Source organism: Hyla sarda, chromosome 8 (genome assembly GCF_029499605.1).
Source record: "Hyla sarda isolate aHylSar1 chromosome 8, aHylSar1.hap1, whole genome shotgun sequence".
In the NCBI taxonomy this organism is placed as follows: Eukaryota; Metazoa; Chordata; class Amphibia; order Anura; family Hylidae; genus Hyla; species Hyla sarda.
In genome coordinates this window covers 217,760,877-217,788,303 of record NC_079196.1, presented here as the reverse complement: position 1 = coordinate 217,788,303, position 27,427 = coordinate 217,760,877, and the positions used below count along the sequence as shown (strand labels likewise).

The 27,427-nt window shown below is 40.6% G+C and overlaps 2 protein-coding genes across 3 annotated transcripts in view; one reads left to right on the top strand and one right to left on the bottom strand.

Moving 5' to 3' along the window:
- COPS3 (COP9 signalosome subunit 3) overlaps positions 1–504 on the bottom strand; it is a 39,901-nt gene extending 39,397 nt beyond the window's left edge. Inside the window, exon 1 of the mRNA XM_056533780.1 lies at positions 314–504. Coding sequence (XP_056389755.1) covers positions 314–368 — 55 coding nt within the window. The 5' untranslated portion in view covers positions 369–504. The remainder of the gene's footprint in view (positions 1–313) is intronic.
- On the top strand, positions 467–25,291 carry NT5M (5',3'-nucleotidase, mitochondrial). Of its 2 annotated transcripts, XM_056533782.1 has the most exons (7): positions 515–602; positions 2,075–2,133; positions 8,089–8,553; positions 11,117–11,217; positions 14,831–14,891; positions 20,663–20,777; positions 24,396–25,291. In XM_056533782.1, the coding sequence occupies exons 3-7, from the start codon at positions 8,299–8,301 to the stop codon at positions 24,539–24,541; spliced, it is 678 nt and encodes a 225-aa protein (XP_056389757.1). In that variant the 5' UTR covers positions 515–602; positions 2,075–2,133; positions 8,089–8,298; the 3' UTR covers positions 24,542–25,291. The 2 variants fall into 2 exon arrangements, with proteins under 2 accessions (XP_056389756.1, XP_056389757.1); XM_056533781.1 differs by lacking the exon at positions 2,075–2,133 and having other exon boundaries at positions 467–602.
- The last annotated feature ends 2,136 nt before the right edge of the window (positions 25,292–27,427 follow it).

Below are 27,427 nucleotides of genomic sequence, written 5' to 3'. Positions count from 1 at the left end.
AGTGAAGACCACATGGCAACCAATCAGCTTCAGGCTCTTAAGAAGTCAGAAAATGAAAGCTCTGATCTGACTGGCTGCTCCATGGCAAGAGCCAGGAGTTGCCCATAACAACCAATCAGCTTCCAGCTCTTAGGACTCGGGAGAATGAAAGCGCAGATGTGATTGGCTGCCACAGGTGACGGCTCCTCCGCACTAGTTGTAATGTCTTTTTCTTCATTCAGGTCTCCTATTCTAAGACCCGGACCATCACCCGCACACCCAGGCTACACCCCGGCCTCCAGCCCGCCGCCTCCGCCGCTCCCGGCCTTCTCACCTTGAGAGGACAACTGCCTGACGCTGTTCACGAACTGCTCCAGAGCGGACGCCATGGTGCGGGATGTCTCCCCGCCTCCCTCCGCAGAGGAGAGCCGGTGCCGGGAGCCGAGAGAGCAGGAGCACAGGGCCGAGCTCACTCACCGCGCCGAAATCTCGCGAGATTCCTGGGACCGGGCGGGTAAACGAAACCTCGCGAGATCGCTGTCAGACGAGAAAGAGAACTGAGCAGGGGGGCGGAGCTACCAGACGTCACTCGCGCGTATTATCGCGATAAAGACACCCTGAAGGTTAGTGTGGATTTAAAGTAACAGTGTCACGATATTGACTAACAGCACGGACCGAGTGTGTGGTCTATGTTAGGAAATGTGTGGGAACTACAATCACCAGCGTGGTCGAGGTATGCTGGGAGTTGTAGTTCCACTGTGTCTCATTAGATTAGTATTCCCCAACCTGTTTCTCTCCAGCTGTTACAAGACTACAACTCCCATCATGCCCCAAACATGTAGCTCCCTTGTAAGACTACAACTCCCATCATGCCCCAAACCTGTGGCTCCCTTGTAAGACTACAACTCCCATCATGCCTCAGACCGGTGTTCCTCAACCTCTGGATCTTAAAGGGGTACTCCGGTGAAAACCTTTTTCTTTTAAATCAACTGGTGGCAGAAAGTTAAACATATTTGTAAATTACTTCTATTAAAAAAAATCTTAATCCTTCCAGTACTTATTAGCTGCTGAATGCTACAGAGGAAATTCCTTTCTTTTTGGAACACTGATGACATCACGAGCACAGTGCTCTCTGCTGACATCTCTGTCCATTTTAGCAACCGTGCATAGCAGATGTATGCTAAGGGCAGCATGGTGGCTCAGTGGTTAACACTGCTGCCTTGCAGTGCTGGGGACTTGGGTTCAAATCCCACTAAGGACAACAATAAATAAAGTGTTATTATTATTATAATAACTTCAGCAGAGAGAACTGTGCTCGTGATGTCATCAGAGAGCATTCCAAAAAGAAAAGAATTTCCTCTGTAGTGTTCAGCCGCTAATAAGTACAGGAAGGATTAAGATTTTTTAAAAGAAGTAATTTACAAATCTGTTTAACTTTCTGCCACCAGATGATTTAAAAGAAAAAAGGTTTTCACCGGAGTACCCCTTTAAGTTGTTGTTAGAATACAATTCCCAGCATTCCCCAGACCAGTGTTTCCTAACGTGTGGCTCTCCAGCTGTTGCAGGACTACAACACCCAGCATGCCTTTACCAGGCTAAAGACGGTGAACAACAAAATCGAAAATTTTTCGGTAAAAATTTGCATCAGAAATATTAAAGAGTTTTCCAGGAAAAAACTTTTTTTTTACATATCAACTGGCTCCAGAAAGTTAAACAGATTTGTAAATGACTTCTATTAAAAAAAATCTTAATTCTTTCAGTACTTATGAGCTTCTGAAGTTAAGGTTGTTCTTTTCTGTCTAAGTGCTCTCTGATGACACGTTTCTCGGGAACCGCCCAGTTTAGAAGCAAATCCCCATAGCAAACCTCTTCTAAACTGGGCGTTTCCCGAGACACGTGTCATCATAGAGCACTTTGACAGAAAAGAACAACCTTAACTTCAGAAGCTCATAAGTACTGAAAGGATTAAGATTTTTTTTATAGAAGTAATTTACAAATCTGTTTAACTTTCTGGAGCCAGTTTATATGTAAAAAAAAGTTTTTTTTTCCTGGATAACCCCTTTAAAATAAATTTTGCTTTCCACCCCTAACCCAGTGTTTTCCAGTCAGCGTGTGTGTTGAACACAGTAAACATCCACAGTGCAGGGAGCAAAAGTAAGTGAACCCTTTCCCCCCCCCCCCCCCCCATTTGTTAGTTAAAGGGTTACTCCGCTCCCCAGTGTCCGGAACATTGAGTTCCGAACGCTGTGTGCGGGCTTCCGTGTTCACGCCTGCCCCCTTGTGATGTCACGGCCTGCCCCCTCAATGAAAGTCTATGGGAAGGGGGCGCGACGGCCATCATGCCCCCTCCCATAGACTTGCATTGAGGGGGCTGGACGTGACATCACATGACGGGGCGTGACGTCACAAGGGGGCGGGCGTGAACACGGAAGCCCGCACACAGCGTTCAGAACTCAATGTTCCGGATGCTGGGTGGCAGAGTAACCCTTTAATTAAACGCTTTATCCAGTGTCAGGCCCAAGGCCTGATTATGGAAGCATAAATGTGTATTATAAATTATAACTGTGTGATGGATCATCCAAGACATGGGTGAGAGGTCATTCAGACTGTGGGTTTCCGTATTGCATTTTATTGGGGGTCTGGCTGTTTGTTTACATCTCCTTTGAAGTCAAAGGCTTTTTTGAAGTCATGCACTCTGGTCCCATCATATAATCAAACAGATAAGGGGCCAGGAAGAGAGAAGACCCCCTGGTGGGATCAGAGGGGAGGGGGGAATGGAGTCTCCCTTCCAAAAAGGCAGATATATAATATTTAACAATGCTAGACTCGGGGTGTTCAATGCTGTGCAACAAGCTGACAAGACCATCCTAAGAACAGCTGGAACTCACTCTCATGGACTGCTATATCATCATGCTGTAAGAACTTCATCTTTTGTTTTCTGAACTTGTCTTGCAAAACTCTTTTATATATTTTTGTACCTGTATGTCATTTGTTCCTGTATTTATATATATATATATATATATATATATATATATATATATATATAGCACTGTGATACCTTTTATCAGATTAAATGTTTAATTAGTCAGCTCTGGTCTTTGATCTCTAAATATATGAGCTCACCTTTCTGAAGGCAACTCTGGTGGAAACACGTTTATCTAAGGGTTAATTTGGTGACCTGCTGGGACTAGTAGTGGATACCCAGAGGTATGGCGGCTTTAACCCTTGCACCATCACACTCTCTCTAGCGTCTTAGCTGGACCGATAGGGTGTGATCGTGACATCCAGCATTAGAAAAACAGAGCTAATTTCTTCAACAACAAAAAAAAACAGCAACATGCCTGTCCTCAGGTTGTGATATTGCAGCTCAGTTCAATTAAACTAAATGGAGCCAAGTTGTAATACCACAAACAGGACAGAGGTGGTGCTGTTTTTTTTGGAAGAAATTAGCTCTGTTTTTCTCTTCCTGGATAACCTTTTTAATCCCCCTCCCCAATGTAACTAAAACAAGGTTTCTCAACCAGTGTGCACCCAGCTGTAGCAAAACTACAACTCCCAGCATGCCCGGACAGCCAAAGGCATGCTGGGAGTTGTAGTTTTGCTACAGCTGAAGGCACCCTGGTTGGGAAACACTGGACATCTCCGCCACTCCCATACAGATACATGGAGGGGGCGTGTCGACCGCAGCTTCATGCTCGGCCCGTCACGCCTTCTACATGGGGAGAGCCGTGGCAGAGCCGGGGTCCTGTACAGGAGATCACAGTGGGTCCCAGCATTCGGACCCCCCCCCCCCCCTTTGGATAGGGGATAAGTTCTCCATTAAGTAAACATCCACAGTGCAGGGAGCGAAAACAAAGTGATCCCTGAAATATAATTCAGGTGATAAGATCTCCTTTAAGTAAACATCCACAGTGCAGGGAGCAAAGACAAAGTGATCCCTGAAATATAATAACTTGTAGATTCAGTTCAGCAGCAGTCGCCTCCACTTAACGTATAAACAACATTGAGGAGGAATTCTGGACCATTATCCATATTTCCGGGATGTCTTGTGTGCAGCGCCATCTTCTGGTCAGGCTGCAGCATTAAAGGGGTGGTGCCAGGATTATTATTAGGGATGTAATAAAAAATCGATTCTCGCGATAATCGCGATTTATTCATTTGCCGATACTGAATCGATTCAAAATATTTTTGAATCGATTCTTTTAGGGATGTGGAATTTGTATCTCCTGACGCCCGGCACAGCATTTCCTGGGCATCAGGAGATAAAAGTTCCACACTTGTGGAGCCGGGCAGGCTGTATCTGTCACGGTGGCGCTCTGGGTGTATGGAGCGGGCTCCGACTCGTGCCCGCTCCGTACTATGCGACCCCCGGCTGATTTCAGTAGCCGGGGGCCGCCGCTAATAGCCAGCATGCGGTGATCGCCGCGGCTGGCTATTAAAGGAGTATCCAGTGCGCACTTTTCTCATTTTATCCCGTCCGGGCTGCAAAATAAAAAAAAACGCACTTTATCTTACCTGCCAACGAGCCCACGGAGCTCCGGTACAGGTGTTCGGTCCCCGGGCTGTATTCTTCTTACTTCCTGTTAGCCCGGCACGTCACACGGAGCTTCAGCCTATCACTGGCCGCAGCGATGTCCCGCCTCTGCTGGTGATAGGCTGAAGCTCCGTGTGACGTGCCGGACTAACAGGAAGTAAGAAGAATACAGCCCGGGGACCGAACACCTGTACCGGAGCTCCGCGGGCTCGTTGGCAGGTAAGATAAAGTGCGTTTTTTTTTTATTTTGCAGCCCGGACGGGATAAAATGAGAAAAGTGCGCACCGGAGTACTAGATCGCCGCTGTCAAAGCTGACAGCGGCGTCTATTGGGATCTATGAATGCTCCCAGGTGGGCGATATATCGGGATATATCGCGATGTATCGTCACCTAGACGGTATCACGATATATCGGGATATATCGAATCGCCACACTGGTATCGCGATTCGAATCGAATCGCCAAATTCTTGACGATTCACACCCCTAATTATTATAATTTCTTTTTTGTTTGTTGTTGGTTTATTTTTTGCACAGCGAGCTATAATTATTTTCCGACTTTAGTACTGACTTTTTCGATCACTTTATATGATATGACAAAAAAAATGAGCAATTTTAGTGTTTGTAATATTTTTGTGTTTACGCCGTTCAATGTGCGGGATTGGGAATGTGATCATTTAAAGGGGTACTCTGCCCCCAGACATCTTATCCCCTATACCCTGCACCCGGCATTCGTTTAGGGCGTCGGGTGCAGCTTCGGCGGCTCGTGACGACACGACTGCACCCTGCTCGTGATGTCACGGCCACGCCCCCTCAATGCTAGTCTATGGGAGGGGGCGTGACAGCCGTTACTCCCCCTCCCATAGACTTGCATTGAGGGGGCATGACCATGACGTCCCGAGCCTCCGCCCCGCATCGCCAGTCATCCGGCATGGAGCAAAGTTCGCTCCGTGCACCAGATGTCTGGGGTGCCACAGCCGAGATCGCGGGGGTCCCTATCCAAAGGATGATCAGACAGATCATCCTTTGCATAGGGGATAAGATGTCTAGGGGTGGAGAACCCCTTTAATAGTTTGGACTAATACCAAATATTTTTATTTTATTTTTGTTACATATATATATATATATATATATATATATATATATATATACATTTTTAATTTTTACTTTATTTTTTACATTGATCTAAGAGATAGGCGATCCATTGCTACAGTCTGCGAGCAGATCGATTGCAGCATGGAGGGGGGGGAGGGGGGCATCGGACCACCAGGTATACCTGCCATATCTGTTTAAATGCCACAATCGCGACATTCTTCGGTGTCTGTCATTACTGGCAAGACCAGACCCATGACGTTAATGTATGTCATGGGTTGAAAAGGGGTTAACGGGGTTACAAGAACCTAAGTGCCAGGATGAAATTCTCATTTGCCATGGCGACCTGGCGCCTGGGATTTGTGGAGCCCTGCCCTGTGGATAGGGGATAATTTCATTTTATTAATCTTATTTGGGTCACTGTCCATCACCAATGGTCTCTTCAGCTCATGGTCATGGACGCCCAGTCGCCCACCCTCACATTCTCCTGTAAAATGTTTTCATGCCCTAAGGTAGCAAATCGGTTCCAAATCATGAAGCCCCCTCCCCCATGCTTGACAGTGGGGGTGAGGTTTTGGTGCAGTGTGCAGAGATCTTCATCCTCTACTTTCATTTCCCACAGAACACTTTCCAGAAACATTGTGGAACGTCCAGGTCTAAAGTAAACTTGGGAAGGGAGCCATGTTGGACAGAAGCCATGTTTTATTGGACAGCAGCGTCTTCCTTTATGGGGTCCTCCCATGATTACCTTACTTCATATGTCTCTATAACATGTCGTCTGAGGGTTTCAGAGCAGTATCTGCATCAAGGCATGGTTCTCACTAACCAGTTGTCAATTTCCAGGCTTTATTTGCCTTTTGTAGTGGGTAAAGCCCCTGTAACAGAGGGGTTCACTTATCTTTTCTCCCTGCACTGTGGATGTTTACTCAATGTGCTCAATACAAGACATAAACAGTACAAGTGTCTGTGTTAATTTAGTTACAGTGTGTTTGTCTATGATTATGACTTCAGTCAAACCACATTGTATTAATAATCAATACAGGAATCTTTGTAATGCAATTATATCTTATATCTATCTCATATGTATATATCTACCTATCTATCTATATATCTATCCATCTACCTATCTACCTATCTATCTATCTCATATCTATCTATATATCTAATATCTATCCATCTACCTATCTATCTATCTCATATCTATCTATCTATCTATCTCATATCTATCATCTATCTATCATATCTATCATATCTATCTAAATATCTATCTATCTCTCTATCTCATATCTATCTATCTCATATCTATCATCTATCTATCATATCTATCATATCTATCTATCTATCTCATATCTATCTATCTCATATCTATCTCATATCTATCTATCTCATATCTATCTATCTCATATCTATCTATCTGTCTCATATATATCTATCTCATATCTATCATCTATCTATCTCATATCTATCTATCTATCTATCTCATATCTATCTATCTATCTCATATCTATCTATCTTTTATCTATCTATCTATCTCATATCTATCTCATATTTATCTATCTATCTCATATCTCTCTATCTCATATCTATCTCATATTTATTTATCTATCTATCTCATATCTATCTATCTTCCCCTGTGACTTTCCCTTCTTCATGCTGTCAGGATACAGGACAGACTTGCAGGAGTTAATTCTTTACACACCCCCCCCCTCGCCTGGAGAGTTGCTATGCAGAACAGAAACACAAACAGCAGACGCCTGTCCCTTTAAGTAGAGGAGGTATCCTGTCCTTACTAGGCAGCAGTGTACAGGAACAGGATAGGAGCCCCCCTGCGTGTAGGACAGAGGTCCAGTGCATGTAGCCGGAGCCCCCTGTGTATGTAGGACGGATGGGCCAGTGCATGCAGTGATCCGAAGCCCCCTGTGTATGTAGGACAGATGGTCCAGTGCATGCAGTGATCCGGAGCCCCCTGTGTATGTAGGACAGATAGTCCAGTGCATGCAGCGATCCGGAGCCCCCTGTGTATGTAGGACAGATAGTCCAGTGCATGCAGCGATCCGGAGCCCCCTGTGTATGTAGGACAGATAGTCCAGTGCATGCAGCCGGAGCCCCCTGTGTATGTAGGACGGATTGTCCAGTGCATGCAGTGATCCGAAGCCCCCCATGTATGTAGGACAGATGGTCCAGTGCATTCAGTGATCCGGAGCCCCCTGTGTATGTAGCACAGATGGTCCAGTGCATGCAGTGATCCGAAGCCCCCCGTGTAGGGAGACGGAGGGGGCTGGTTACATAACAAGGTGCAGCTGAGGTTTCTGCAGACTGAGGACATTTCTGCGGTTCTCTCCTGGTACAGATGCCTCCTCCTTCCTGTCCTGCCCACCATGCACCACTGCTGTCCTCCTGTCCGTGTTCACACCCTGCAGTGTAACTGCTGCATTCACAATGCCTTGGACTACAAGTGTCATATTCCTACAATAATCTCCCTACAGACCCCGGCTGCTGAATGAGCAGGACTGAGTACCAGAAAGAAGATCTTCTCCGGCAACTGGATTCCTATTGCTCATGTAAAGGGGTCCCCGGAGAGCATGCTTACATCTCAGCCTCCCTCCTGGTAACATAGGTGGTGGATCTGATCCTCTACAAATACAAGCACCGTGACGGTAAACTCCGTACAATGCACCACTAGTTCACCCAGCGCCATGTCCCTTCCTAGGCTGCTCCGCAGGGGCGGCGCCTTCACCGCAGGGCTCCAGAACTGCCGGCCCCGTTCTTCTGCAGGTTCTGCCAGGCGACTCAGGGTGCTGGTAGACATGGATGGCGTGCTGGCCGACTTTGAGGGCGGCTTCTTGAAGAAGTACAGAGCTCAGTACCCCAAGGAGCCTTACATTGACCTGGAGGACCGCAGAGGATTCTGGGTATCGGAGCAATATGAGAAACTGATGCCAGGACTGAGCGTAAGATATTTCGTTGCGGGGGGGCAACAACTTTTTATTGGTACAATGGGCGAGATTTATCAAAACCTGTCCAGAGTAAAAGTTGCCCAGTTGCCCTAATATGATTTGTGGTAAAGGGGGTGTTCTCACAAAGGACACTCATACCCTATGGGGGAGATTTACCAAAACCTGTCCAGAGTAAAAGTTTCCCAGTTGCCCATAGCAACCAATCAGATCGCTGCTTTCACTTTTAACAAGGCCTCTGCAAAGCGGAAGAAGTGATCTGATTGGTTGCTATGGGCAACTCAGCAACTTTTCCTCTGGACAGGTTTTGGTAAATCTCCCCCAATATGATTTGTGGTAAAGGGGGTGTTCTCACAAAGGACACTCATACCCTATGGAGGAGATTTACCAAAACCCGTCCAGAGGAAAAGTTGCTGAGTTGCCCATAGCAACCAATCAGATCGCTGCTTTAATTTTGCTGAGGCCTTTTCAAAAATGAAAGCAGCGATCTGATTGGTTGCTATGGGCAACTCAACAACTTTTCCTCTGGACAGGTTTTGGTAAATCTCCCCCTATGTGTGGTGGTTGCACATGTGCAGTTTTGGTTTAATATAGCCAAGTACAGTACAAGTCCAATGGCCTTTCTGTTCAGATGGAAGAACAAGGGGCCTCTATTCTTGTGATTGTTGGGGGTCCCAGAGGTTGGACCCCCACGAGTCATTCACCCCATGTGTCCTTTGAGAGAAAACCCCTTTAAAGGGGTACTCTGGTGGAAAACTTTTATTTTTTAAATCAACTGATGCCAGAAAGTTACAGGGGTACTCCGCCACTAGACATCTTATCCCCTATCCTAAGGATAGGGGATAAAATGTCAGATCGCTGGGGTCCCGCTGCTGGGGACCCCCGGGATCTCGGCTGCTGCACCCTACTATCATTACTGCGGCGGAGCCGTGGCATAACAATGCTCCGTCCCCTGTATTGCCCGTCATTACGCACGGAACGAGTCTGCTCTGTACAGTAATGATAGCGGAGTGCCAAAGCCGAGATCCCGGGGGTCCCCAGCAGTGGGACCCCGGCGATCTGACATCTTATCCCCTATCCTAGGGGCGGAGTACCCCTTTAAACAGATTTGTAAATTACTTCTATTAAAAAAATCTTAATCCTTCCAGTACTTATTAGTGGCTGTATACTACAGAGGAAATTCTTTTCTTTTTGGATTTCTTTTCTTTCACGGCCACAGTGCTCTCTGCTGACACCTCTGTCCATGTCAGGAACTGTCCAGAGTAGGAGAAAATCCCCATAGCAAATATATGCTGCTCTGGACAGTTCCTAAAATGGACAGAGGTTTCAGCAGAGAGCACTGTGGTCATGACAGAAAATAAATCCAAAAAGAAAAGTATACAGCTGCTAATATGTACTGGAAGGATTAAGAATTTTTTATTGAAGTAATTTACAAATCTATTCAACTTTCTGGCACCAGTTGATTTAAAAAAAAATAATAATTTTCCACGGAGTACCCCTTTTAAGAGGCATATCACTAGAATTTACAATTCAGCAGATTGAGCAGGTGTGACCAATGAGATCCCCATTGCTAGAATGAAGGATTTCTATCTGTCCTTCTGAATGGGGCCCCTGGGATCGGATCCCACACCCCATTCTAGTAATATGCCATCCCATTACTTTACTGGAATACTCTTTTAATCACTGTATAAGGCAGTGTTTCCCAGCCAGGGTGCCTCCAGCTGTTGAAAAACTACAACTCCCAGCATGCCCGGACAGCCGAAGGCTGTAGATTTACAAATTATAGATTTGTAAATTAGATATACAAAATGTAGATTTGTAAATTACTTCTATTAAAAAATCTTAATCCTTCCAGTGCTTATCAGCTGCTGTTATGATCCACAGGAAGTATTTTCTTTTTGAATTTCTTTTCTGCCTAACCACAGTGCTCTCTGCTGACACCTCTGTCCATGTCAGGAACTGTCCAGAGCAGGAGAAAATCCCCATAGCAAACCTCTTCTGCTCTGGACAGTTCCTGAATGGACAGAGATGTCAGCAGAGAGCACTGTGGTCAGGCAGAAAGAAAACAAAAAAAAAGAACTTCCTGTGGAGCATACAACAGCTGATAAGTACTGGAAGGATTAAAGGACATCTTCAGCGTGATTAACACTTATCCCCTATCCACAGGATAGGGGATAAGTGTTTGATCGCGGGGGGTCCGACCGCTGGGACCCCCTGTGATCTCCTGTACGGGGCCGCGGCTGTCCCGTGCAGGGGGCGTGCCAGCCGCAGCATGACGTTGCAGTCGGCACGCCTCCTCCATACATCTCTATGGGAGAGGCGGGGAGGCAGCGTTCGTGCCTCCCCATCTCCCCAATAGAACTGTATGGGGACGGGGAGGAGACGGGGCGTCACCGTCGACCTCTAGGTCGACACTACGTCACCATGATTGCTAATGGCGGTGCCCCGTTAGGGAGATCGAGGGGGGTCCCAGCGGTCGGACCCCCCACGATCAAACACTTATCCCCTAAATGTTTTCCAGTGGAGTGCCCCTTTAACTGGTTATTGTTATTTTCTTCAGGAGAAAGCTATAAGTATCTGGGAAGCGAAGAATTTCTTCTTGGATTTGGACCCCATTGATGGTGCTGTAGAAGCATTAAAGGAAATGTCAAGCTTACCCAAGTAAGTGATATTTAAAGCGTTAGAGACCATTCACATGTGGAATCGAGCCAAAAAATCCCACTTGGAAATTCCAGTGCAGCAGCCTTACATGGTTTTCAATGGAATCCTACTGCACTTTGCCCATTGCAGAATTCCTGTGGTGGAAAATTCTGTTATGGTAATTCAGATTTCATTGCTTCAGCGGAATCCGCTCAAACCCACATTGCTGCACATGGCCGAGTGGTCCAAGCGCCGACTGGACGACATTTCGAAAGTTTAATCAAATGACGCTTATCTCCAGATTCTTGCGCATTGCGGTAGAAATTCTGTCTGCGACAGAATTTGCGCCAAAATTGACAAAAACCCGACTAACTCTCCATTTTACTGAGAAAACCTAAAAAGGGGGCGTGGCTGTTGGGAAAAGTGGGCGTGGCTTCAAAAAGGGCGTATCCCGAACATTTTCTCAAAGACCCAACATTTTTACTAAGGTTTCCACAGAAAATGTGGTGGATTTGAGCTGAGAAAAACCCCACAGATCAGAGCAGGTGTAAAAAAAAAAAGCAAAGGGTAGGGAAACCTTAGTAAATACCGTGGAAAATACCAAAACGCACAAAACTACACAACACTCTTAGTAAACCTGGGCCATTATATTCAATGCGATTCCATTGTCCCATTCACACAGTGAGGTGGAAATTCTGCAAAACTATAAGACTTGTCTTTTACTTTGCTAAACTCCGAGGTAGAATCCCATTGAAGTCAATGGGGCTTTGCATTTTGGCGGAATTCTTTGTTTTGAGCGCATAGAAATTCCGACGGAATTCCGTCCAAATTCCGCAGTCTGCTTTTCTGTGCGGAATTTGAGCAATTTCAGAAATTCCACCTTTTGAACATAGCCTTTATCTGCTGAAACCCCCACTGATCATAAAAAAGGGACATCCCTTGTTCCTTAAAGAGTACCTCTCGTGATCTTGTTAAATTGTATAATCCTCCCAGGTCACTGCCCCCATCATGATAAACCACCCCCTGCCTTTAATTTTATTATTTTTTAGTTTTCTACCTTGATATTTCTCTGTATTTTCTGCTCAGTCTCAGTCAGATTCACAGACGTGACATCATCTGAAGCCATACAGGGAAGAACTTCCTCTCTCACTCTGTTACACACAACCCAGAGCAGTTCAGTGTGAGATGAGCTATGATTGTCTAAGGCCGCACACACCCTCCCCCCCTTAGCACTCCAGACTGCATTTCCGGATTTTGGACTTCTGCCAGGCCAGCAGGAGTCCAAAGTTTGTGCAAGAGGCGGGGGGGGGGGGGGGGTTGGGGGATGTGCTCTCGACAAGTAGGGAGACACCTAGTGGCAGCTTATTTAAACACAAAATAAACATAGAAAACTTCCTTTTTTTTTTTTTAACAAAGTACATTAGAAATATTTTTTTATTTACCAAAAGGCGTGCAATAGCAAAAATTAGTTTTAATGACAGTGCCCATTTAAGTGAATGCTCAGCCACTGCACCGCTCGCTCACTTCAGGACTGTCAAAGTTAGCAGAATACAGCACTCACCTACATTCTTGTGTGTCCTAGAAATGGAAAAGCTGGGTGACTAGGAAAATGGCTGCCATTTCCTCTGCAGCAGGTTACGGCCATGTTCACACGTCCGATTCCATTCGGAATGTCTGCCTGGAAAACATTGGCAGACATTCTGCACATTTAAAGGGGTATTCCAGGAAAAAAACTTTTTTTTTATATATCAACTGGCTCCAGAAAGTTAAACAAATTTGTAAATTACTTCTATTGAAAAATCTTAATCCATTCAATAATTATCAGCTGCTGAAGTTGAGTTGTTGTTTTCTGTCTGGCAACAGTGCTCTCTGCTGACATCTCTGCTTGTCTCGGGAACTGCACAGAGTAGAAGAGGTTTGCTATGGGGATTGGCTTCTAAAACTGGGCGGTTCCCGAGACACGTGTCATCAGAGAGCACTTAGACAGAAAAGAACAACTCAACTTCAGAAGCTCATAAGTACTGAAAGGATTAAGATTTGTTTAATAGAAGTAATTTACAAATCTGTTTAACTTTCTAGAGCCAGTTGATATATAAAAAAAAGTTTTTTTCATGGATAACCCCTTTAAATGATTTGGCAGGCCCTAGGACCGCTCCGGAATAGACATGACTATTCTTTCTGTAGATGCCGGAATCAGGATTTCCGCTGTGTGTACAGTGCAGCAGAATCCTATTAAAATCAATGGGACTCTGCTGCACACAATGTCTATGCAGATTTTTTGGCGCAGACATTCCGCCACTTGAACGTGTCCTCTCTCTCAGACGTAAACAGCAGATCTACCTAGTTATCCATCAATATGGCCGCCACCATATACTGTACATGCAGAGTATGAAAACCCTTTGAACAGTGATACTAATAATAATATTGATATCCAATAAGAAGAAGAAGCGGAGCACTCACCAGACCTTGAATGCAGATAGACTTTATTGACCAGATCAATCAAAGGCACATCAGGGGGGAGGTGGTGCAGACAGGGGAGTGTGACTTAGAGACATGGGGGTATCCTCTCCGAGAGGATACCCCCACGTCTCTAAGTCACACTCCCCTGTCTGCACCACCTCCCCCCTGATGTGCCTTTGATTGATCTGGTCAATAAAGTCTATCTGCATTCAAGGTCTGGTGAGTGCTCCGCTTCTTCTTCTTAATTGGATATCTATATATACTGTCTACCAGCGTAGCAGCACCTGTATGTACCTCCAGCAGTTGCAAGGAGAGAAGTCATCAAGGGTCCCAACCTTTCGCGTCCTCTAGATACAGAGAGTGGTGCCGAGCTCCCTTCGTTACAAATAATAATAATATTGGTTGTCACCCAACTTTCCCAGTACTTGTTCTAAAGAAACTGAATTATTAGAATGACTCAAGGAGCTATATTGATTCATCGGCAACCATGAGGTGCTTTAGATTTTGTGATACTACAACACCCAGCATGCTCTGACAGCTGCGCTCTTTAAGATAAATGATAGCGTTTGACGAATTGCATGAATGTTCACACTCGGGAACAAGGAATCTGACACATTGTGTGAGATCAGACCACAAGATACAGGTCCGTCTGTAGCATTATCTGTCATGGTCCCGGGGTGCTGCGGATCAACAGGACAGGCAGAGGCTTGTAGCTTGGCTCCTGTTGCGCCAGGGGAATGTGGAAAATGCTGCATCTATTTACTACAATTCTATAGGGACCCTAAGCTTAAAGGGCATCTCATCTCCATGTGTAGATGATGACTACAATCTATTGTTCCCTGTTATCAGCTAAGTCAGGCTGAATGTAGAGGGATGAGTGACATGAGGGATGAGTATCAGTTACATATATGGATGTTAATGAGTGTTTCCCAACCAGGGTGTCTCCAGCTGTTGCAAAACTACAACTCCCAGCATGCCCGGACAGCCTTTGGCTGTCCGGGCATGCTGGGAGTTGTAGTTTTGCAACAGCAGGAAGCACACTGGTTGGGAAACACTCATTAACATCCATATATGTGACTGATATCAGCTGCTCCTGTTATAGTGCTGCAGCTCTAATATAAAAGGAGGATGTGTGCGTCTTATATATTAACCAAAAGGTTTTGTTTCTCTCCAGCACTGATGTCTTTATCTGCACCAGCCCTATAAAGCGCTACCAGTTTTGTCCATATGAGAAGGTAAGTGCTCCTATGTGCAAAAATATAACTACTATAATACTGCTCCTATGTGCAAAAATATAACTACTATAATACTGCCCCTATATACAACAATATAACTACTATAATACTGCCTCCTATATACAAGAATATAACTACTATAATACTGCCCCTATATACAAGAATATAACTACTATAATACTGCCTCCTATATACAAGAATATAACTACAGTACTATAATACTGCCTCCTATATACAAGAATATAACTACTATAATACTGCCCTCTATATACAAGAATATAACTACTATAATACTGCCCCCTATATACAAGAATATAACTACTATAATACTGCTCCTATATACAAGAATATAACTACTATAATACTGCCTCCTATATACAAGAATATAACTACTATAACTGCTCCTATATACAAGAATATAATTACTATAATACTGCCCCTATATACAAGAATATAACTACTATAATACTGCCTCCTATAAACAAGAATATAACTACTATAATACTGCTCCTATATACAAGAATATATTTACTATAATACTGCCCCTATATACAAGAATATAACTACTATAATACTGCTCCTATATACAAGAATATAACTACTATAATACTGCTCCTATATACAAGAATATAACTACTATAATACTGCCTCATATATACAAGAATATAACTACTATAATACTGCTCCTATATACAAGAATATAACTACTATAATACTGCTCCTATATACAAGAATATAACTACTATAATTCTGCCCCTATATACAAGAATATAACTACTATAATACAGCTTCTATATACAAGAATATAACTACTATAACACTGCTCCTATATACAAGAATATAACTACTATAATACTGCTCCTATATACAAGAATATAACTACTATAATACTGCTTCTATATACAAGAATATAACTACTATAACACTGCTCCTATATACAAGAATATAACTACTATAATACTGCTCCTATATACAAGAATATAACTACTATAATACTGCTCCTATATACAAGAATATAACTACTATAATACTGCCTCCTATATACAAGAATATAACTACTATAACTGCTCCTATATACAAGAATATAATTACTATAATACTGCTCCTATATACAAGAATATAACTACTATAATACTGCTCCTATAAACAAGAATATAACTACTATAATACTGCTTCTATATACAAGAATATAACTACTATAACACTGCTCCTATATACAAGAATATAACTACTATAATACTGCTCCTATATACAAGAATATAACTACTATAATACTGCTCCTATATACAAGAATATAACTACTATAATACTGCTCATATATACAAGAATATAACTACTATAATACTGCCTCCTATATACAAGAATATAACTGCTATAATACTGCTCCTATATACAAGAATATAACTACTATAATACTGCTTCTATATACAAGAATATAACTACTATAATACTGCTTCTATATACAAGAATATAACTACTATAATACTGTCTCCTATATACAATAATATAACTACTATAATACTGCTCCTATATACAAGAATATAACTACTATAATACTGCCTCCTATATACAAGAATATAACTACTATAATACTGCCTCCTATATACAAGAATATAACTACTATAATACTGCCCCCTATATACAAGAATATAACTACTATAATACTGCTTCTATATACAAGAATATAACTACTATAATACTGTCTCCTATATACAATAATATAACTACTATAATACTGCTCCTATATACAAGAATATAACTACTATAATACTGCTCCTATATACAAGAATATAACTACTATAATACTGCCTCCTATAAACAATAATATAACTACTATAATACTGCTCCTATATACAAGAATATAACTACTATAATACTGCTCCTATATACAAGAATATAACTACTATAATACTGCTCCTATATACAAGAATATAACTACTATAATACTGCCTCCTATATACAATAATATAACTACTATAATACTGCTCCTATATACAAGAATATAACTACTATAATACTGCTCCTATAAACAAGAATATATCTACTATAATACTGCTCCTATATACAAGAATATAACTACTATAATACTGCTCCTATATACAAGAATATAACTACTATAATACTGCCTCCTATATACAATAATATAACTACTATAATACTGCTCCTATATACAAGAATATAACTACTATAATACTGCTCCTATATACAAGAATATATCTACTATAATACTGCTCCTATATACAAGAATATAACTACTATAATACTGCTCCTGTATACAAGACTATAACTACTATAATACTGCTCCTATATACAAGACTATAACTACTATAATGCTGCTCCTATATACAAGAATATAACTACTATAATACTGCTCCTATATACAAGAATATATCTACTATAATACTGCTCCTATATACAAGAATATAACTACTATAATACTGCTCCTATATACAAGAATATAACTACTATAATACTGCTCCTATATACAAGAATATAACTACTATAATACTGCTCATATATACAAGAATATAACTACTATAATACTGCTCCTATATACAAGAATATAACTACTATAATGCTGCTCCTATATACAAGAATATAACTACTATAATACTGCTCCTATATACAAGAATATATCTACTATAATACTGCTCCTATATACAAGAATATAACTACTATAATACTGCTCCTATATACAAGAATATAACTACTATAATACTGCTCCTATATACAAGAATATAACTACTATAATACTGCCTCCTATATACAAGAATATAACTACTATAATACTGCTTTTATATACAAGAATATAACTACTATAATACTGCTCCTATATACAAGAATATAACTACTATAATACTGCTCCTATATACAAGAATATAACTACTATAATACTGATCCTATATACAAGAATATAACTACTATAATACTGCTTTTATATACAAGAATATAACTACTATAATACTGCTCCTATATACAAGAATATAATTACTATAATACTGCTCCTATATACAAGAATATAACTACTATAATACTGCTCCTATATACAAGAATATAACTACTATAATACTGCTCCTATGTACAAGAATATAACTACTATAATACTGCTCCTATATACAAGACTATAACTACTATAATACTGCTCCTATATACAAGAATATAACTACTATAATACTGCTCCTATATACAAGAATATAACTACTATAATACTGCTCCTATGTACAAGTATATAACTACTATAATACTGTCTCCAATATACAAGAATATATCTACTATAATACTGCTCCTATATACAAGAATATAACTACTATAATACTGCTCCTATATACAAGAATATAACTACTATAATACTGCTCATATATACAAGAATATAACTACTATAATACTGCCTCCTATATACAAGAATATAACTGCTATAATACTGCTCCTATATACAAGAATATAACTACTATAATACTGCTTCTATATACAAGAATATAACTACTATAATACTGCTTCTATATACAAGAATATAACTACTATAATACTGTCTCCTATATACAATAATATAACTACTATAATACTGCTCCTATATACAAGAATATAACTACTATAATACTGCCTCCTATATACAAGAATATAACTACTATAATACTGCCTCCTATATACAAGAATATAACTACTATAATACTGCCCCCTATATACAAGAATATAACTACTATAATACTGCTTCTATATACAAGAATATAACTACTATAATACTGTCTCCTATATACAATAATATAACTACTATAATACTGCTCCTATATACAAGAATATAACTACTATAATACTGCTCCTATATACAAGAATATAACTACTATAATACTGCCTCCTATAAACAATAATATAACTACTATAATACTGCTCCTATATACAAGAATATAACTACTATAATACTGCTCCTATATACAAGAATATAACTACTATAATACTGCTCCTATATACAAGAATATAACTACTATTATACTGCTCCTATATACAAGAATATAACTACTATAATACTGCTCCTATATACAAGAATATAACTACTATAATACTGCTCCTATATACAAGAATATAACTACTATAATACTGCTCCCTATATACAAGAATATATCTACTATAATACTGCTCCTATATACAAGAATATAACTACTATAATACTGCTCCTATATACAAGAATATAACTACTATAATACTGCCTCCTATATACAATAATATAACTACTATAATACTGCTCCTATATACAAGAATATAACTACTATAATACTGCTCCTATAAACAAGAATATATCTACTATAATACTGCTCCTATATACAAGAATATAACTACTATAATACTGCTCCTATATACAAGAATATAACTACTATAATACTGCCTCCTATATACAATAATATAACTACTATAATACTGCTCCTATATACAAGAATATAACTACTATAATACTGCTCCTATATACAAGAATATATCTACTATAATACTGCTCCTATATACAAGAATATAACTACTATAATACTGCTCCTGTATACAAGACTATAACTACTATAATACTGCTCCTATATACAAGACTATAACTACTATAATGCTGCTCCTATATACAAGAATATAACTACTATAATACTGCTCCTATATACAAGAATATATCTACTATAATACTGCTCCTATATACAAGAATATAACTACTATAATACTGCTCCTATATACAAGAATATAACTACTATAATACTGCTCCTATATACAAGAATATAACTACTATAATACTGCTCATATATACAAGAATATAACTACTATAATACTGCTCCTATATACAAGAATATAACTACTATAATGCTGCTCCTATATACAAGAATATAACTACTATAATACTGCTCCTATATACAAGAATATATCTACTATAATACTGCTCCTATATACAAGAATATAACTACTATAATACTGCTCCTATATACAAGAATATAACTACTATAATACTGCTCCTATATACAAGAATATAACTACTATAATACTGCCTCCTATATACAAGAATATAACTACTATAATACTGCTTTTATATACAAGAATATAACTACTATAATACTGCTCCTATATACAAGAATATAACTACTATAATACTGCTCCTATATACAAGAATATAACTACTATAATACTGATCCTATATACAAGAATATAACTACTATAATACTGCTTTTATATACAAGAATATAACTACTATAATACTGCTCCTATATACAAGAATATAATTACTATAATACTGCTCCTATATACAAGAATATAACTACTATAATACTGCTCCTATATACAAGAATATAACTACTATAATACTGCTCCTATGTACAAGAATATAACTACTATAATACTGCTCCTATATACAAGACTATAACTACTATAATACTGCTCCTATATACAAGAATATAACTACTATAATACTGCTCCTATATACAAGAATATAACTACTATAATACTGCTCCTATGTACAAGTATATAACTACTATAATACTGTCTCCAATATACAAGAATATATCTACTATAATACTGCTCCTATATACAAGAATATAACTACTATAATACTGCTCCTATATACAAGAATATAACTACTATAATAATGCCTCCTATATACAAGAATATAACTACTATAATACTGCTCCTATATACAAGAATATAACTACTATAATACTGCCTCCTATATACAAGAATATAACTACTATAATACTGCTCCTATATACAAGAATATAACTACTATAATACTGCCCTCTCTTCTTTCTCTCGTCCAGTACGCTTGGGTGGAGAAACACTTTGGACATGAATTTTTGGAGCAGATTATTCTGACCAGGGACAAGACGGTGGTTTCCGCTGATCTCCTGATAGATGACCGGCCTGACATTACAGGTAATGGTCTTTCCTCAGTGGAGGGTGAAGTGTTCGGGCAGCACATTACATGCAGCCTATAGCCTGGAACAGTTATCAATTAACCTGGTTTACGTCACTAATGATCCTGTCACTAGGTGTCCCCTGGTTTGTTCAGCCACAAGGGGATGGGGATATAATGGAAAGAACTTTATTGATCTTTAGGGTTAAAATGAAGATGTATATTGGAGTTTGCGTGAACAAGAGCAAGAAGGACCTGTGCATCTTAGGGGTCTATACACACGTACAGGATTCTGCACAGATTTGATGCGCAGGATTTTCTGCTGCAGATTTCAATGTAAACTGAATTACTTGAAATCCTGCGCATCAAATCTGTGCAGGATACTGTACTAAAGGGGCACTCCGCTGGAAAACATTTTTTTTTTTTTTTTTTTAATCAACTGGTGTCAGAAAGTTAAAGAGATTTGTAAATTACTTCTATTTAAAAATCTTAATCCTTCCAGTACTTATCAGTATTGAGAGGCCATCGTATCTTGAAATGATCGTATGTCGGGACCATCGTAGGTCGGGGGGGTCACTGTATGTCGGGCGCACTACACAAAATCTGTGCTCTCGACTAAACAAACACAGGTTCAATGTCAAGACGGCCTATGCACAGCATAGTGTATCCCGACACGCTGCAGCTCTACATAATTGTGACTTCAGTGCATTCACAGTACTACCAATTGGACATATCCCCAAAACTTGCCATCAACGCTATACACAACTCTGTCGGAGAAAACATTTTTGGATCTTCAAATTAAAAACTTTGGTTCCACAGGGTCTTAATAAGTATATTGAACATACTATATGAGTATATACTCCTTCAAGAAGAAAGAACTTGCCTATCTTCTAAATAATATCTTATAATAATATCTTACGGGTCTGCATTTGCAACCTCTGTAGACACATAAATTGAGGACCACTGTGATATTCCTACCCTATACGTCCTAAATCGCTAGCTACACACTCATTGGCTATTGTGAATTAACTGGCTTGAGCCCCATTGGCCAGCCTCTGATGTCATCTCCACCAATCACTGTCTATGGATTACAGCATCATGATTGGTCAAAACATCCAGATTTATAATTTAAGACTAGCACGAAAACGCTGGCATATACTTAATGTACTATATGAAGCCAGGAGTAGGTGTCCCCTCCATTGGATAGCCTCTGATACTATCTACACCAATCACTATCTACGGTTCATCAGCATCATTATTGGTCAATATATTTAGATTCATAATCCAGAACTGGCGCGAAAACGCCGACGTATACTGTAACTATACATATGTTTCCCACTCTGCGGAACCAGAAGTTAGGCGCTGTCCCGATTGGTCAGCCCTTGATGGCATGTCCACCAATCACACTCATGGATTACAGCATCAATATACCCGAATTTGTAACCCAAAATCAGTACGAAAGTGTCGCCGTGTATATAAACTATTCACATTCTCTCCTTCCATGAAGTCAATAGTAGGCGTTTCTCCTATTGGTTGAACCAAAAAAGCCGGTTCACCTCCTATTGGCTCTCAACATGAACGTACAGTGACGTCCACCAGAAGCCCTCTGATTGGCTGATCTTCACAATGAATGAAATAGCCGACTTCTCAAAATATAAACATATAGTATTCATGTATCCGAGCCTCGGAATCATTCCAGAAATCATCCCGACCGCAATTTAGGATCCGGGACAACTATAACTCTGATCTATCTCTCTTTTTTAATATATATATATATAGATTGAGCTACATCTATTTTTACTGGTTATGTTACCTAATCAGAAAAGTGCTATTTTAACCACATTTCTGTTACTGTCCTTTTGCCGGTTACATGTGACCGGGATCACCTTGACCTTTAACCCTTTATTTTGGCGCCAGTTTCAAGTGTATAAAAAAAGTCTTATATATAGGAATATGTAGACGGCCCACTTTTAGCAATTGAAAAAGGGAAAACATATTCCCGAAACACGTTTTGCACGCTGTCCTATGTTTTATATGTTTTAATGCAACAATAAAACCCTTTTATACTATATTCCCATGCCACAGAATCTGATGTGGATCGCATGAAAGCAGCGCCAGTGCACAAAGTTTTTTTTCCTGCTGTATGTAATTGTCTGAGCTCTACAGGCAGTTCTTTCTACCTCATTGCTTGGTGTTTGCTCTGATATACATTGTCATCTGTGAGACCTTATATAGACAGGGCAGTCTCTGAGCTCTACAGGCAGTTCTTTCTGTCTCATGGCTTGGTGTTTGCTCTGATATACATTGTCAGCTGTGAGACCTTATATAGACAGGGCTGTCTCTGAGCTGTACAGGCAGTTCTTTCCACCTCATGGCTTGGTGTTTCCTCTGATATACATTGTCAGCTGTGAGACCTTATATAGACAGGGCTGTCTCTGAGCTCTACAGGCAGTTCTTTCCCCCCTCATGGCTTGATTTTTCCTCTGATATACATTTTCAGCTGTGAGACCTTATATAGACAGGGCTGTCTCTGAGCTCTACAGGCAGTTCTTTCCGCCTCATGGCTTGGTTTTTCCTCTGATATACATTGTCAGCTGTGAGACCTTATATAGACAGGGCTGTCTCTGAGGTCTACAGGCAGTTATTTCCGCCTCATGGCTTGGTGTTTCCTCTGATATACATTGTCAGCTGTGAGACCTTATAGATAGACAGGGCTGTCTCTGAGCTCTACAGGCAGTTCTTTCTACCTCATGGCTCTGTGTTTGCTCTGATATACATTGTCAGCTGTGAGACCTTATATAGACAGGGCTGTCTCTGAGCTCTACAGGTAGTTCTTTCCACCTCATGGCTTGGTTATTCCTCTGATATACATTGTCAGCTGTGAAACCTTATATAGACAGGGCTGTCTCTGAGCTCTACAGGCAGTTCTTTCCGCCTCATGGCTTGGTTTTTCCTCTGATATACATTGTCAGCTGTGAGACCTTATATAGACAGGGTTGTCTCTGAGCTCTACAGGCAGTTCTTTCCCGCCTCATGGCTTGGTGTTTCCTCTGATATACCTTGTCAGCTGTGAGATCTTATATAGACAGGGCTGTCTCTGAGCTCTACAGGCAGTCCTTTCCCCCTCATGGCTTGGTTTTTCCTCTGATATACATTGTCAGCTGTGAGACCTTATATATAGACAGGGCTGTCTCTTCCCAAATCTTGTCCAATCAGATGAATTTACCACAGGGCACTCCAACCAAGGTGGAGAAACATCTCAGAGATGATCAAGAGAAAGGGGAGGAGCCAGAGCTAAATATCATGTCTCATAGTAAAGGGTCTGAATACTTATGTCCATGTGAAATTTAATTTTTTGTCCAACATTCTGTGTTCACTTTATCATTATGAGGTACTGAGTGCAGAATTTTGGGGGAATAACTTACCACCATAAAATTAGAACATGCTTATTTTTGAAACTATGATGCAGTGTTTCCCAACTAGGGTGCCTTCAGCTGTTGCAAAACTACAACTCCCAGCATGCCCGGACAGCCTTCGGCTGTCCGGGCAAGCTGGGAGTTGTAGTTTTGCAACAGCGGGAGGCATCCTGGTTGGGAAACACCATTCTGATATGATGTAATTTGCTTTTTCTCCTATAGGGGCAGAATCGGACCCCAGCTGGGAACACATCCTATTCACGGCGTGCCACAACCGCCATTTATTAGTGACCCCGCCCAGCCGGAGGCTTGAGTCCTGGAGAGATGATTGGAAGGGGTTACTAGATAGTAAGAGACAGCCCAGCTAATCGCCCTGCAACCTGTCAATCACATCCAAGCAAACGGAGAAGCTTTAGCGCACAAATGGAAAACGCACAGTGATGCAATAAGTAATCGTTACACGTATGTGAAGTATTAAAGTGCACGTTAGTTATGTGTAATGCAGTCCGCCATTTTGCACACCTTTATAGTGCACCTTAAGTCACGAGCTGCTGCTGACTTTTATTTTTTGTTGCAAAAATTCAGGTAGGACATATTAAAAAAAAAAATGGCCGCTGCCGGGTTTCCAATGCACTTTAATGGAGGGAAAGTGGGGGACATAAACAGCGTTCCATCTAAGGGGGGCATTACACCTTTAAATCTTCTAAAATGTGATCTGTTCGTTTTCCGCCTCGTTCTAGTGATCGGTCAGGGTCTGAAAACTCAGACCCCATCCGATCAAAACTTTTGACATATCTCGAGAACTGTGTTCTCCAAACACAGCTGTTGCAAAACACACTTAAAAGATTTTTTTAAAGTGACCTTGTCCATTTGAAAGTGTCGTCTGGTGAAAGAAACAACCTCTGTATGGCGTCAAAAAGTATAATAAAGCAACTTACTAACATCAAGTTATCAGCCATAGTGCAGAGATCTTCCATATCATTCGTACTGTTTACCTTGTAAGCTGTGATGTCATGACACAGGCTGTGAAGCAAGTTTGATCTATCCCTGCTCCCCTCTTCCCTCCCGTCAGCCCAGGATGAGACCAGTAATGTGAAGGGGGAAGATAGTATTACTGCTCATTAAATTTATGACTCATTAGATAAGGCTACTGTGACTAGCTTCCTGCTGCCTTATGTATTGAATAGAAAATCTAATGAGAAGTAATACCAGCTTCCCCTTCACATCATGGTCTCGTCCTGAGCAGACAGGAGGGGAGAAAGGACAGGAGCGCTGCATTTAGAGAGTGTGACGTGACATCACAGCTTACAAGGGAAAGAGCACATCTGATATGGAAGATCTGAAACAACAACATGTGTACAGTGTCAAAAAGTATAATAAAGGCACTTAACATGATATTAGTATCAGCTATAGTGCAGAGATCTTCCATATCACTCATACTGTTTACCTTGTAAGCTGTGATGTCATGTCACAGACTGTGAAGCAAGTTTGATCTATCCCTGCTCCCTTCTTCCCTCCCGTCAGCCCAGGACGAGACCAGTAATGTGAAGGGGGAAGCTAGTATTACTGCTCATTAGATTTATGGCTCATTAGATAAGGCAACTGTGACTGTGAATGGCTTCCTGCTGCCTTATGAATTGAATCGAAAATCTAATGAGAAGTAATACCAGCTCCCCCCTTCACATCACTGGTTTCGTCCTGAGCAGACAGGAGAGGAGAAAGGACAGGAGCTCTGCATTTAGAGAGTTTGACGTGACATCACCGCATACAAGGGAAAGGGCACATCTGATGTGGAAGAGCTGAAAAAACAACATGTGTACAGTGTCAAAAAGTATAATAAAGAAACTTACTAATATCATTTTATCAGCCAGAGTGCAGAGATCTTCTATATCACTTGTACTATTTACCTTGTAAGCTGTGATGTCATGTCACAGGCTGTGAAGCAAGTTTGATCTATCCCTGCTCCCCTCTTTCCTCCTGTCAGCCCAGGACGAGACCAGTAATGTGAAGGGGGAAGCTAGTATTACTGCTCATTAGATTTATGGCTCATTAAGGCTACTGTGACTGTGAACAGCTTCCTGCTGCCTTATGTATTGAATCGAAGATCAAATGAGAAGTAATACCAGCTCCCCTTTCACATCACTGGTCTCGTCCTGAGCAGACAGGAGGGGAGAAAGGACAGGAGCTCTTCATTTAGAGAGTGTGACATGACATCACAGCTTACAAGGGAAAGAGCACATCTGATATGGAAGATCTGAAACAACAACATGTGTACAGTGTCAAAAAGTATAATAAAGGCACTCAACATGATATTAGTATCAGCTATAGTGCAGAGATCTTCCATATCACTCATACTGTTTACCTTGTAAGCTGTGATGTCATGTCACAGGCTGTGAAGCAAGTTTGATCAATCCCTGCTCCCCTCTTCCCTCCCGTCAGCCCAGGATGAGACCAATAATATGAAGGGGGAAGCTAGTATTACTGCTCATTAGATTTATGGCTCATTAGATAAGGCTACTGTGACTGTGAACGGCTTCCTGCTGCCTTATGTATTGAATCGAAAATCTAATGAGAAGTAATACCATCTTCCCCTTCACTTCACTGGTCTCGTCCTGAGCAGACAGGAGATGAGAAAGGACAGGAGCTCTGCATTCAGAGAGTGTGACATGACATCACAGCTTACAAGGCAAAGAGCACGGCTGATATGGAAGATCTGAAACAACAACATGTGTACAGTGTCAAAAAGTATAATAAAGCAACGTACTAATGTAATGTTACTAGCCATAGTGCACAGAGCTTTAGTGCAATGCTGTTTCTGCCCCTGCTAACATGTACTGTTTGTGGCAGCGCAATGTATTTTATTTGCTCCTTGTGGTTTTTTTTACTGCGGTTTTATAAAATAAATTTTTTTTTGTTTGTTTTTTAAGTTAACTTTTTTTTATGAATATTTTGCCTGCTTTCAGTATTCCTGCAGTGACAGACATCTTAAAGATACACTCCAGGGAAAGCCTAATACACTCTGCACAGGACCTAAGGGAGCGTTGCATAACACCGATAAGTGAAACGCCATACGTCATTAGGAGGTGTAAAATGCCAGACCCACATATAATTATATAACCCTTTTATGGCATTTTTAGGCTCAGGGCTGTTTTTTTTTTTTTTTTTTCCCTTTTGTTTTTTTTTTAAGGAAATCTTTGCATTTTCTATAGGAGAAGAAAAACCAATGTGGATAAAAAAAAATATATATAACATTC